The following is a 13996-nucleotide window of genomic DNA, read 5'->3' as shown; positions in this document are numbered from 1 at the left end:
GGAGAAATGTCTTCACCCAGAGATGGACGAGAGTGGAATTCGCTTCCACAGAAAGCATTTCAGGCCAAAACACTGTCTGATTTCAAGGAGTTGGATACACTATTTGAGGCTAAAAGAATCAAAGGACATGGGTGAGTGGCAGGAATAGGCTGTTCGCTTGGATGATCAGGCAGGATCTCAGTGAGCAGAGGAGCAGGCTCAAAGGGCTGAATGACCTCCCACTGCCCCTGTTTCCTCTGTCTGCACAGGAAGCTCCTCCTATTGAAGGGCAGAAATCCCACTGTCAGCCTTTTCCACCCGCCAGCAGTATTCTGACAAAAGGGCCATGCCTCTTTCGGCTTTGACAGCTGCATTGTGGGATTTACCTGCTGCTCGGGTGCCGTACAGTGTGTTCTCCTCCATTGTCATCAGATTGCTTTTCCCCTTCTTTGAGGCCTGCTTCCCATTGTTTTTGTTCATTGTAGGCCAGTCACTCCAATTCATCTGGGAAAAGAATGAATATTGATGAAACACTTGCACTGAGGAAAGCACTGAATCACATCTTTCCTGTTCACTGTTTGACTCTCTGTTCTGTTCTGCTCTGTCCCCAGCTCACCTGGCCCTCTGTCTCTTTCAGCCTGTCCTCTGGCTCAGGAAAACAGGTTCCTTTTATGCGGTGAACTGCTGAGTTGGCACAATCTGAAAACCACTGCTCAATAGGTGTGTCAGCCTGATTACAACAGCCTGATCTCACTGCTTTATAACTTGACTTGGTTCTTTTCTTCCTGATGAAGGGCTTTTGCCCAAAATGTCGATTCTCCTGCTCCTCAGATGCTGCCTGACCTGCTGCGCTTTTCCAGCACCACACTCTCGACTCTGATCTCCAGCATCTGCAGTCCTCACTTCCTCCCTTGGTTCTTTTCTTGTTTCCTTGTGGTAACATTTCTCCTCTTAGTTGGAATTCAAGTGCTGTACTGTTTGCAGGTGTAATTCCCTGACATCCCATGACACTGCTAACTAGAAATTGTGACAGCTGCAGCTGCTAGCCTGTCCCTTTAAGGACACACATTCGCAATTCAAAGCCAATCAAAATCAGCAAAACTAGATCATGATAAGCTTGTGAAGAGCTGAGGTCAGAAGCCAGTTATAACTCTCTGTCCAGCTTGAGCACCAGATCAGAAGAGCCCAATATGAACTGACTGGCTTTCTTCGCTCTTGTTGTTTATTGTGTAAACAGTTGCTTCAACTAAGTGTGACAATATGGAGGTTTGACATTTACATGGCACAGACAAATGCTCCATGTGAAAACTTCTATGAACTATCTTTGCATATCTTTTGCAAGGGAATGTGCAAAGGTTTGCATGTTTCTGCCATCTTGTCAGACCTGTGCTCTTGTTACTGTAAAAGTTCACACATCAACTGAATCTACAGCACAACTGGTTATTTTCAGCCACAGATTCAACAGTGGAAAATTCAGCAGAGGACTGGGGTACCTCAGAAAAACAGACATTGGAAAGAATTTCAAACACTGCATCTTTCTTACCTAGAAAGAGTCATTTTTTTTGACACTTTTGACTGAAAGGTGGCAGAAACAGAATACTGTCACCTCATTGTGCTATTGACTGCCTCCTGTGAGAGAATCCAACAAGCAAGAATACCTCGACCTGAATATCCTCTTGCTTGTTTCCAAAGCCTGTCCTGTGCTTGTTTCTGTGACCTCCTTTCACCCCATAACCCTCGCAGATCTCTGCAGTCTCCAATTCTGGCCTGTCGGGCGGGTGCGTGCCCCAGTTTTCATTGCTCTGTCATTGGTGTCTAAGCCTGTAACTGCCTGGATCCTAAACTCAGGAATCCCCTCTCTAAACCTCTCTGCTTCTCACCGTAACAGTGCTCTATAAAAACCTCCGTCACTGACCAAGGAACCTGGCAGGCTATTGAGGTGTGTCTTTGGAGATGGAGCGGTATGATTGAACTGACTATAGTGTTTAGCAGAATGAGAATTGGCAAGTTTGTGAGGGATAGGTTCTTGACTCTTGCTGCTGACTGCAATTTTACGGGCCAAACTTTTAGCCAAGTAAATCAGACCAGCGAAAGGTTTTTTGTGTACCAAGGCTTGGAGCAGTTGGAATGTGTTATGTGCTGAATACAGAATGTGAATGAGTTGAGGTGTGAAGCAGAAAGCAGTTTTAACTTGGAAGAGCAGAAGTTGGCAGTTGAAAGAAACAACTTTCAGGGAGCTGAAGGGCTACCGTTGACAGTCCACTGCTATCAGGTTCCAGAGCCAACTTAGCACACATGTGGAAACTGTCTAAACCTGATAGCAATTTAGCTCACTGGCTTGAGCATGTTGTATCATGGCACTCAGCAGGCTAACAATGAGGGTAATAATAAGCAGCAACTCAGACGTTTGTTCCAATCACACACTCAGGGTTATACTGCCATTAATAGCTACTTTCTCATCAACCTTTTTGGATCTATTGTGAAGTACCAGCTGGAGCAATGGGAACCAGGCCTCCTGCCTCAGAGGTAGGGACACTCACAGGGCACCAGGAGGTTCTTATCTTACCAGAGATATCCTTGGCCCACGCCATATTATATCCTCACTTGAATGGAAAACCAAAAAAGATCCATCCAATAATCCCATTAATAACAACTTCAATTACACGGAACCTTTGCTATGCTCAAATGTCCCGATGTGTTGTCAATCAAGCTATATGTTCTGGCACCTTCCATGTGGTGCATACTCACCACTGTATTTTTAATGCAGTAACTAGTTAGAATGCAAGTCCCTGAACTGCAGTGTGAACTTTTTAAGCTGTTAGAATTGCTTTCTGAATGACCACTTCAGTTGACAGCCAACTTCAGTGACCTGGCATTTGATTTGATGGGACAGGCTAGCAGAAACACATCAAAACCAAGCTACAAAACCCAGACAAGCTGCGGCCAAGCCATCTCACAAGCGCTTCTTGTTTTTCAAACTTTGCAGGTCTGAGCATCTGCAAATCTTACCGGAAAAGCGAGTTCACACAGACTCTGGCTCCAGTCCTCATACTCTGACGACTCAACGGCAAAGACAAACTGTTTGTCAACAGTTTCCAAACAAAATGAGCGGCATTCACTCGGGCAGCTCTCGGTCGGGGCCTCAACAATGCGAATGCAGTCGCTGAGCTTGATGATCTTTTTGTTCTCCATTTTCCTGGTTCCTTGCCGTTCTGTCATGCTCATGGCCTCCTTGAACTCGTAATATTCCAGGCGGGCAACAGAACATGTACTCTCGCCAAACAGCAAAACCCAAACCTTTTTCCATTTCTGCCAAGGAAGAGAGAGACATGTTCATTCACACCAAGCTAATTCCTGAAAATCATAAAATTACTTGGCATGCCCAGTGATGACGTGCCAAATTGCTAACTGTGAAGTGACAGGCTTTGTACAATGTGGAGACTTTGGAATTAACTCTGGCTTTTCAAAGTGAACCATATGCTACTGCCAAGATGGCAGCTAAAGGTCAGGTGACCTTTTATGATGTCTATGAGAAAAACAATAAATCCAGGTCTCTGCAAAGTAGTTGAAATGTAAATGAAGGTGCGTCATTGCAAGGCTACCCCTTGGGGGGGACAAAATTCCAAACGTCAGGCCACTTGGAGAATTTACAGCTCCTGCTGTCAAAGTGTTTATCAAAATTTAAATTCACTAGTAATTCCAGACTCATTCTTGGTGAATTTAAAAGTTAACAAAGTGGGTTGGGGACAAACCAGTTTATCTCAAGCAGGTGTGAGTGGTAATCATTCATTCCCCTCCCAGCCCGCCATTGTGCCCCATTGATTGTAATCGCAAATCATAGGCGTAGATTGTAGAGGTGTTAATCCACGTGGTTGCAGAATCAAAACTGACTTCAGTTAACATCAACTTTTGTTCTAAGAGGCTGTTAGGTGATAGTCAATCCTGAAAGTGGCATGAATGTTTGATGGGTACAGAGACGAGGGAGGCTTACTTTCAGTTTAAAGAGTACAAAGTGACAGGGCACAAGGGCTATTGTTGTTCAATAAGAGGGAAGGTACCCTTGCTGATACTCCTCGTCAACCCAGCCCGCGTGACAGAGAGAAGCAAAATTGTTTTCACCGATAAAGATTCGACACTTCTACAAGCAAAAGAACTAAAACAACCCATCAGGCTTGTATCTCCAAGGACTAATTCAAACACACAATTTCCTTTTTGTTATTTTGTTAAGTACTTGCTTCATCTCCAGAATTTACCTTTACTTGTCTGTGTATGTGTGTCCGTGTGTTTGAGGGAGTGTTTACATTGCAGGCTGGATTGTTCATCAGTGTTTGATGTCTCTTTTGATTGAAACTCACCAGAAAGCTTGTTTCACGTCAGTTACCTCACGTGGCGATACACAAAAAGGATGGAAACACATTGCTTCAAAATATATCTGTTTTGTTGTGAAGATCATTACAGTGTCGAAGGAGATCCTTTATAAGACCGTAAGATGTTGGGACAGAAGTTGGCCATTCAGCCCATCGAGTCCTCTCGGCTATTCAAGCATGGCTGATAAATGTCTCATCCCATTTGTCCTGCTTTGTCCCCATAACCCGTGATCACCTCGATACTCAAGAACCTATCTATCTCCGTCTCAAATATACTCAATGACCCAGCCTCCACAGCCTTCCGTGGCAGTGAATTCCATAGATTCACCACTCTCTTGCTGAAGAAGTTTCTCCTTATCTCCATTTTAAAAATTAAAAATCACACACCAGGTTATAGTCCAATAGGTTTAGTTGGAAGCACTAGCTTTCGGAGCGATGCTCCTTCATCAGGTGGTAGTGGAGCAGGATCATAAGACACAGAATTTATAGCAAATGACCTCATTGTCATGCAACGGAAATGATAAATTGAACAAACCTAGATTTCTGTTCAGTCTTTCATTTTTTAGAATGGGTTGCAGGTTTCGGTTCATTAAGATGTAAATCCCAGAGCTTCTTTCCAGTCACATTCTCAAGATAACTTAAGGTTTTATAAAAATGACATCTCAGCTCAGGCAATACATTAAAGGCATGGCGTTAGAGTCTGTCTGTATCCCAGCCTTGAGCCAGAGTGGTTTTATTTCCAAAGTAGGAATTTCTAAAATGTTACATTCTAAATTTCTTCCCTTTAGTCTAAGGCTGTGCCCTCGGGGCCTAGTCTCTCCTACTAATGGAAACATCTTCCCTACATCTACTCTGTCCATGCCATTCAGGATTCTGTAAATTTCAATCAGATCCCCTCTCATCCTTCTAAACTCCATCGAGTCTTCAAACATTCCTCACACGTTAAATTTTTCATTCCTGGGACCAGTCTCATGAACCTCCCCTGAATACACTCCAGGGCCAGTACATCCTTCCTGAGATATGGGGCCTAAAACTGTGTGTGATTTTCTAGATGTGGTCTGACCAGAGCCTGATAGAGTCTCAGAAGTAATCCCTGCTTTTATATTCATGTCCTCTCAAACTAAATGCCATCATTACATTTGCCTTCATAACTACTGACTCAACCTGCAAGTTTGCCCTTGACAGAATCCTAGACTGGAACTCCCAAGTCTATTTGCAGTTCAGACTTCTGAATTATTTCCCCATTTAGAAAATAGTCCATGCCTCTATCCTTCCAACCAAAGTGTATGACCTCACACTTTGCCACATTACATTCCATCTGCCACTTCTTTGCCCACTCTCCTAACCTATCCACATCCTTCTGCAGCCTCCCCGCCTCTTGTCCCTCGACCTATCTTTGTGTTCTCTGCAAATTTAGCCAGAATGCTCTCAGATGATCTAATTGGGGTCCATCAAATTCACATCATGGAATTTGGTATTTCTGCACAATGTCTCATTTGGCTATCAATTATCCTGGTCTGTCTGTCAGGTTCTCTCTTTCTCTCTCTCTGTCCATCTCTATATTTATCCAGGGCTGCCTCTACCTGCATAACTAGCAATTTGACCAAATTCCCACAAATCAAATTCCCTATCCCTTACAGTTCCTGTCCTTCACTGTCCCTCCCTCTCCATCATTCTCCCTCCCTCCCTCCCTCTCTGCCTGTCCCTCTCTGCCTGTCCCTCACATTTGGAATATCACATCCTGATGTCCAACGCTGTGCTGTATGGAATTAAAAGAAGGTACTGAGAAATGAAGGCAGTGATTTTGCATGAACTGCTGACACCAAAGTCCAATTTTTGCAGGTTTATCAACTCCTTCCATCCCACCAATGCAAGGAACAGAAATTAACCCGAACTGAGCTGGTGAAGCAGAAAACAACATCAGGCTGTGACTGGATAATAGATGTTTGATTCAGCACCTGATAGTTATCTTTCTGAACAGGAGATGTGTTTGCCAGCACACTTCACCAATACAGTCAAACTTTGTTTTAATGATCTCTCCGAATAATGAACAGAGAGGGGAAGCAATCCTGGGTTTTTTGACCATTAGACCATGAAAGATCAGAACAGGAGGAGGCCCTTTGCTTCTCCCCCAGCCTGCTCTGCCACTCAGTAGGATCATGGCTGATCGAACACTCCTCACATCTACTTTCCTGCCCTTTCCCTGGAATCCATGAATCTCCAACTGGTCAAGAATTGATCTATCTCACCCTTAAATGTACTTAAGGTTCCTTTCCCCCACAGCTCTCAGTGACAAGGAGTACCAAAGACTCACAACCCACTGAGAGAAGAAATCCCTCCTCATCTCAGTCTGAAATTGGTGCCCCTTTATTCTGAGAGTTTACAGTCCGGGGCTTCGACCCTCTCAAGGGGAAAATTCTCTCAGCATTTACTCTGTCATGCCCCTGAAGAAACTGAACTGTTATGAAGCCTGAAGCAGACAAGTGATTTCCTGAGCTGAATAATTTGCAAGCTGCTGACAGTCACTTGATTGCAAAAGGGAATGTCTGAGCATGATTTTTAGCATTGGGTTAGCAGCAAAGCAACACAATTCCTGTCCATATTCAATCAATGCCACTGGAATTCTGCTGCTGCAGTAAAGATTCTGCATTGCAAAGCTATCATTGGTGTGCTGGTCCGAGTGAGTGCTTATTAACCAGAGCCCCCCCTGTACAGTTCTCACCAATTCTCAGTGTTGTCTCTCTCCCTCCAATCCTGGATTTTTTTCTTAACAGGCATTAGTTGATAAATGGGACAGTCTAATTTCCCCGAACAATTAATCAGCTTGAATTCCATCCACTTTACTGACAGTACATTTCCCAATAGCTCGGCTCATTAGGAAGCTGGCATGAGCAAGTGAAGAGAGGGACTTCTTTAACCAGTGATAGGATCTCACCATTAACAAGGCAACGGACTAACCCTGGTTAGGAGTAAAGTTCCCACAGTAGTGTAATCAATCTCAATAATGCTTTCAGGACTGTACCCATGACAGCTATTGCTTGGGACCTGATAAAATCTTCTATTCAGAGAATTCCAAATGTTTGCACAAGATGAGAAATTAGAAAAGGCAATGTGAAATCTTCCAAAAACACCACATTTTTACCCTCAGATTCAGAATGATTTCAGAAGCTGGGCTTATTGATACCACCGCGTGAACTCCATGATGATCACTGACTTGAGAGTAGTCCGAACGACCAGCTCTACTGTTTTGATCTCGTGTCACTTTGGCCTCAGCTCAGAGTTTATTTCAGACGGACTGAACGTGTTATAGGTGCTGTGGAGGATCACAAATCAGCTAGCTCCTTTCAAAGCTGAGTTTCTCCAATCGTTCCTTGTAAGTCAGACACCTTGGAGTCACGCTGGGCAGTCTGTCAGGGCAGTCTCCTGCATGGACATATCTCCCCTTTGTCTCAGCAATTGGAACTGGGTCCAGTGTTCAAGATGTAGACTGACTGGAACTGGGTACAACTTGCAGACTGACTACCACTGAATCCCATATTAAAAGTAATGTTCTGGGTTGACACGGTGGCTCAGTGGTTAGCACTGCTGCCTCACAGCACGACACACCCAGGTTCAATTCCAGCCTCGGGTGACTGTCTGTGTGGAGTTTGTACATTCTCCCCATGTCTGCGTGGGTTTACTCCGGGTGCTCTGGTTTCCTCCCACAGTCCAAAGCTGTGCAAGTTAGGTGAATTGGCCATGCTAAATTGCCCGTACTGGCCAAGGGTGTGTAGACTCAGTGGGTGAGCCATGGGAAATGCTGGGTAACAGGGATAAAGTAAGGGATCAGGTCTGAGTGCAATGCTCTGTGGAGGGCTCAGTGCACCAAATGGCCTGCTTCCACACTGTGAGGATTCTACGAGTCTAAGGCAAGCTGCTCCATGGTATTGCCCAGATGGTCTCCAGGAAGGAGAGGCTGAGGGAATTCTCATGGGTTATATCTTCGAAGGATCTCCGCTGAGGGAAGCTGTAACCACAGAGACCCGTCCACACTTCCGTGAGGAGAGCCAATGCCGAGCTGTGAGAAGGCCCCCTCAGCCCTCACTCCTCAAACAGGAACTGACAGGGACAAAAACACAGAGCTACCGAGCTGCAGCCAAACTGGAATCCATGGGCATCAGGGCAAACCTCCACTGGCTGGAGTCATCCTTGCTACATAGGAAGATGGTTGTGGTTTTTGGAGGTCAGTCATCTCAGCTCCAGGACATCTCTGCAGGAGTTCCTTAGGATTGTGTCTGAGACCCAACCATCTTCAGCTGCTTCATCAATCACCTTCCCTCCATCAGATCCCAAGTGGGGATGTTCACTGATGATTGTACTGAGCTCAGCAGCATTCACACCTCTGCAGGTTCTGATGCAGTTATGTCCAAACACAGGAAGACCTGGATAATATCCAGGCTCGGGCTGACATGTGGCAAGTCAAACTGGTGCCACACAGAGACAGGCAGTGATTCTCTCCAACAATAGAGAACCTAACCATTGCCCCATGGCATTATCTTTATGTCTCAAAGATCCGTCCTCTCAATATCTTAGCTTTGATGAGAAACTGAACTGGACCAGCTAAGAAAACAGCAGGACAGAGACTGGGTTATGTGTCAACTATCTACAACACAGCACAGTGGCTCAGTGGTTAGTACGCACAGGGCATTGTGCGTCTACCTATGGCACATGGACTACAGCGGTTCAAGATGACAGCTTACCCTCACCTTCTCAAGGGGCAACTAGGGATGGGCGTCAAATGCTGGTCTAGCCAGTGACATGCATGTCCCACAAATAAATAGACAAAACAGAGAGTAAGTTCCCAGGATGAGGGCCTTTAGTCATTTGGAGAGACTGGAGAAGTTCAGAGCATTCCCTTTGAGCAGAAAAGGTTAACTTCACGTTTAGGAGCAAAATCATGAATGTTTCAGAGAGAATCGTTCAGGGCAATGTGCTTCCACAAGCAAAAGGGTTGGTTCACAGATGACATACACAGGTTAAAGGAGTTTGTCAGAAGAACCAGGGGCAATACGAGGAGACTGTTTTCAACCTGTCATGACCTGAAACGTGAAGTCTACAATGATAATGGAAGCAGATTCAATATTTAATGTTCATAAAGGGAACTGGAAAGATGGGTGAAAAAAAAGTCTTCTGAAAGAGCCGGGGTTTGGGATTAATTTGAAATCTCTTTGAAAGAGCTGGCTGTGGGGTGATGGCTGAATCCACTCCTGTTTCCTTTCATTCTGTAAGGTTTGTGTGAACATGCTATGCAGAAATTGGCTTCCCAGGACAAACAGTGGTTCCACTGATACTGACCATGGAGCTTTCTTGGAGCTCGGAAAGATGGCAACTCTCAGATTGGCACCTTCCCTGAGATCTGCACCCAGTGTGTTCACTTGGGCCTAGGCTTCTGGATTGAGGCCTGAAGCTGTAAGCTATAAGGGCAGCCCACTGCGAGACAATTAGCGTGTTACATTCTGCAGTCTGTTATTTGAGTGAGGTTTGAAGAAATCAATTTGTATTTGTTTCCTGTTCTGATCATTTGGTTTGTAAATGGTTTACAGAGTCAGGCTACCTGAGATGTGAGACTGCAGTTGGCGAGGGTAGTTGTGTGCATCAGTCAATGGGCAGGGCCATCTCTGTAGTTCACCATGAGCAAGCCCAGGCTCAGGAGAAGAAAATAATAGGCCAAGTGTACTGACACAGACAGAGAACTGGTTGGTGGTCAGGAAACACAGAGCCTTTTTCTAAGCAACAGGCAATGACTAGGGCTACCAGAGAGACCAGTGCTTTGATCCCAGCTACAAGATATATATGAATGAGTTGCATGCGGAACTATATTTCTAAGCTTCCCTGTTCAAGGGGACTTAAGCCTCCCTGTAAAATATAAAACCTTTTCCACATCAATTGCCACCTGACAGCTCCTGGCTGTAACTCTTAACTTTGACCTCCGTGTCTTCCCAAAAGAAAGTTCTCAAACATTTGATCATGTTCTTAATTTACCAGCTTTCGAATTAAAACACATGTCAAATGTACTGTCACTGCCAATATTTCCAAGTGCTGTTACGATCTTACAGAAACACTCATTGGCCAGCCAATTTCCAAAGTTCCACAAACAACCAGGAAATGACAGATCAGCTGCTGGTTTCCATGGCTGGGACTCCAGCGGAGCTCAGCTTTCAATGGGGTTCAATCTCACATCCACCAAATCAGCTGCCTGAAAGCCAAGGACACCTCCCTGTCAATGGGCACTCCCAGAGTGTGGGCCTGGCTCTATGCTTAAGGCTCTGGAATAGGGTGTGAGCACAGGAAGTCACTGATGGAACTCAGCGACTGAACCAGGAGCGACACGAAGGTCAGTTCCCCTGAGAGGTGCAAGCTGCTGAAGGTCATATCTTGTTTTTTGTTTCATGAACATACTAACAGGAACAAAGAAGGTGTGTCTGACGTATTTCATTTGTTACTCCGAGTCAGCGGGAGAGGTACTTTCAAAACCAATTCATTCCCACTTCTGTTTTGCACAACAGACATTGGAACCAGATTTTAATGTCATGTTTACACATATTGTGTTGAGCTGACCACCTTTTCTATTCCCACTGGACTTGTGATTGTAGTGCAAACTTCTCAGGGAGGAGAAAGTGAGGACTGCCGATGCTGGAGAGTCAGAGTCGATAGTGTGGTGCTGAAAAAGACAGCAGGTCAGGCAGCATCCAAGGAGCAGGAGAATTGACTTTTCAGGCATTCCTGATGAAGGGCTAATGCCTGAAATATTGATTCTCCTGCTCCGTGGATGCTGCCTGACCTGCTGTGCTTTTCCAACACCAAACACTCATGCAAAATTCTCATCCATATTATCAAATCTCCCCTCCCTATCTCCTCCAGCTCTACAAGTCTCAATGATCTCTGTATCCCTCCTATACTGGCTCCTTGAATATCCCTGAATTCAATCCCTCTATCGTTGGTGGATTCACCTTCACCTTCCTTGTCCTGGCCTCTGGAATTCCTCTCCATCTCCCTGTTTTCCATTAACATGGTCCTTCCAAAAACAACACAGCTTGTTCAACAACATTTTGATCACCTGTCAGAATATTTCATTCCTTTGGTCAGGATCTGATTGTAATGGACCCCAGCTATTTACAATTGACATGAACGACTTGGATACAGGGATAGAAGACTCAAGAGCCAAATTTGCGGATGACACAAAAATAGGCAGGATGCTAAATTGCAATGAGAAAATAAAATCCTTACAAATGGATTTGAATAGGTTAGGAGTGTGGACCAAAATGTGGCAGATGGAGTTTAACGTGGATAAGTGAGAGGTCATGCATTTTGGTTGAAAAAAATGGGAATGTGACCTATTGTCTTAATGGGGAGAGACTTTGGGATGTTCCAGTTTAGAGGGATCTAGGTGTACTCATTCAATAATCACAGAAAACTAACATGCAGGTAGAGCAGATAATAAAGAAAGTGAATGGAAAGTTCGCTTTTATAGCTTAGGAGATAGAAGATAATGGTAAGGAAGTATTATTGCGACTATACACGGTATTGGTGAGACCGCACCTGGAGTATTGTGCACAGTTTTGGTCCCGTTATTTGAGGAAAGGTGGAGTGGTAATGGAGGCAGCTCACAGGAGGTTCATGGGATTGATCCCAGTCATGAGGGGCTTGGTGTCTGAAGAGAGATCAAACAGTTTAGGCCTATACTCTCTGGAATGAAGGAGAATGAGGGGAGATTGAGGGATTAAAGATGATAAAATATGTGGATAAAATAGATGTGGAGCGGGAGCTGCTTCTTGTGGGACACTCTTGGATGAGAGGTCATAGTCTTCGCAAAAGGGGTAGCAAATTAAAACTGAGTTGAGAAACTGCTTCTCCGAAAGGATTGTGAATCTATGTAATTTGCTATCCCAAAGCGCAGTGGATTTAAGGAGGAGTTAGACTGATTTTTTAATTGGTAATGGGCTGAAGGGACGTGGAGAGAAGGTGGGAAAATGGGGATGAGGAGCATATCAGCCATGAAGGAATGGTGGAGCACATTCGATGGGCCGAAGGGCCTAATGGTTGTATCTTATGTATTTATAAGTGCCTTGGCAAGTCTGATTCCGCTGAACGCGCTTAGTAAATGTATTCTGCATGTTAACGAAGCGGATATTTTCTGTTGCAATGTGTATCCATTGCACCTGCTTGGTGTCTGTTTACTGTGGCAATGCATCTGTTCAAGGAATACTGAGTTATACCTTACATAGAGTCTATGGGGCAGAAATACACCACACGTCCACGCTGGAATTTACACTCCACACAAACCTCCTCCCATCTCACTTCACCTCACCCATGCAACAGATCCTTCGATTCCTTTCTCCTGCCAACTTTCCTTCCTGGCAAATACTTGGAGAGACATTTGAGTGATGTGACTGCATTGCCATGTCAATGCAAGCCTTTGTTCTGCTTATCAAGGATGCAAAGTTGTGGAATATTCATCCAGAAGCACAGCTCCATCATTTGAAAACCAAATTTAATTCTATTCAGTTCTGTGCCTCTTGCCAATTTGAACCTCTTCACACAATGATGAAAAATACATTTTCAAATCTTGTTTACTTTGATGAAAAATCAGTCATCAGATAATACGTTTGCTGGGATCATAATAAACCTGCTCATGTTGCACCTGTCACTTCAAATAGCTCACACACTGAATTACTCAAAAAATGCATTGATTATTTCACAAAATCCTCTGGAGCTGTTGTAACAGCAATAAACTACCATACAAAACAGAAATTGATGGAAAAACTCAGCAGGTCTGGCAGCGTCGGTGGAAAGAAATCAGAGTTAATGTTTTCAGGTCCCTACATCAGCACAGTTCTTCAGATGCTGCCAGACCTGCTGAGTCTTTCCAGAAATTTCTGTTTTTGTTTCTGGTCTCCAGCATATGCAAATCTTTAGTTTTTCTTTCATAAAATACAGATCCTCTGTTCCTGGCAGTAATTGTTTGAAAGAAAATCAGGTCATAACTCTGACATCTCAAAATGCCTTCCAATCAAGGAAATACTTCTGAAGTGTAATCTTGGCTGTAATGCAAGAAATGGAGTGACCAATTTGTGCACAGCAACTTTCCACACGCCCCAGTTAATAGTAACCTGAATGTGAAGGGTTTGATCAGGCAGTTCAGCCCTCCCTTTCATGTTTCAGAGAAGGCAGTGTCGCACTCCCTCTGTACTGCAGTGGACTGTCAGCCACATTGTGCACATAAAGTCGAGAGGAGTGTTTAACCAACAGCTGTCTGACCCAGAGGGAAGAATGAAATGAACCGGGTCAAAGCTGATCCTTTTCAAGAGCTTTTCACCCTCTGATGATATCTGGATCTGGTATCATTTTTGGAGCAAGAGAATTACGCACTTGGAATTTATAAGATTTCAATTGGCATTTATAAACAGAAACCCACTTGTATGAGATATTTGATTGATTGTGTGTGTGTGTGTGATAGAGATGTACAGCATGGAAACAGACCCTTCGGTCCAATCCGTCCCAACCCAATCTAGTCCCACCTGCCAGCCATATCTCTCCAAACCCTTCCTATTCATATACCCATCCAAATACCTCTTAAATGTTGAAATTGTACCAGCCTCCACCACTTCCTC

The 13996-nt window shown here is 44.4% G+C and overlaps 1 protein-coding gene across 2 annotated transcripts in view; it reads right to left on the bottom strand.

The window, feature by feature from the left end:
* The window catches only part of LOC122543014 (docking protein 2-like), a 44758-nt gene that overhangs the window by 27457 nt on the left and 3305 nt on the right, over positions 1 to 13996 (bottom strand). Inside the window, exons 2-3 of one of the 2 annotated variants that reach the window (XM_043681184.1) lie at positions 2989 to 3288; positions 366 to 483 (exon numbers count right to left, since the gene is read on the bottom strand). In XM_043681184.1, the coding sequence (XP_043537119.1) occupies positions 366 to 483; positions 2989 to 3288 (418 nt within the window). The remainder of the gene's footprint in view (positions 1 to 365; positions 484 to 2988; positions 3289 to 13996) is intronic. The other variant, XM_043681185.1, reaches the window with a different exon arrangement.

The sequence above is a fragment of the Chiloscyllium plagiosum genome, chromosome 42 (assembly GCF_004010195.1).
Source record: "Chiloscyllium plagiosum isolate BGI_BamShark_2017 chromosome 42, ASM401019v2, whole genome shotgun sequence".
In the NCBI taxonomy this organism is placed as follows: domain Eukaryota; kingdom Metazoa; phylum Chordata; class Chondrichthyes; order Orectolobiformes; family Hemiscylliidae; genus Chiloscyllium; species Chiloscyllium plagiosum.
This window is presented reverse-complemented; position numbering and strand designations above follow the sequence as displayed.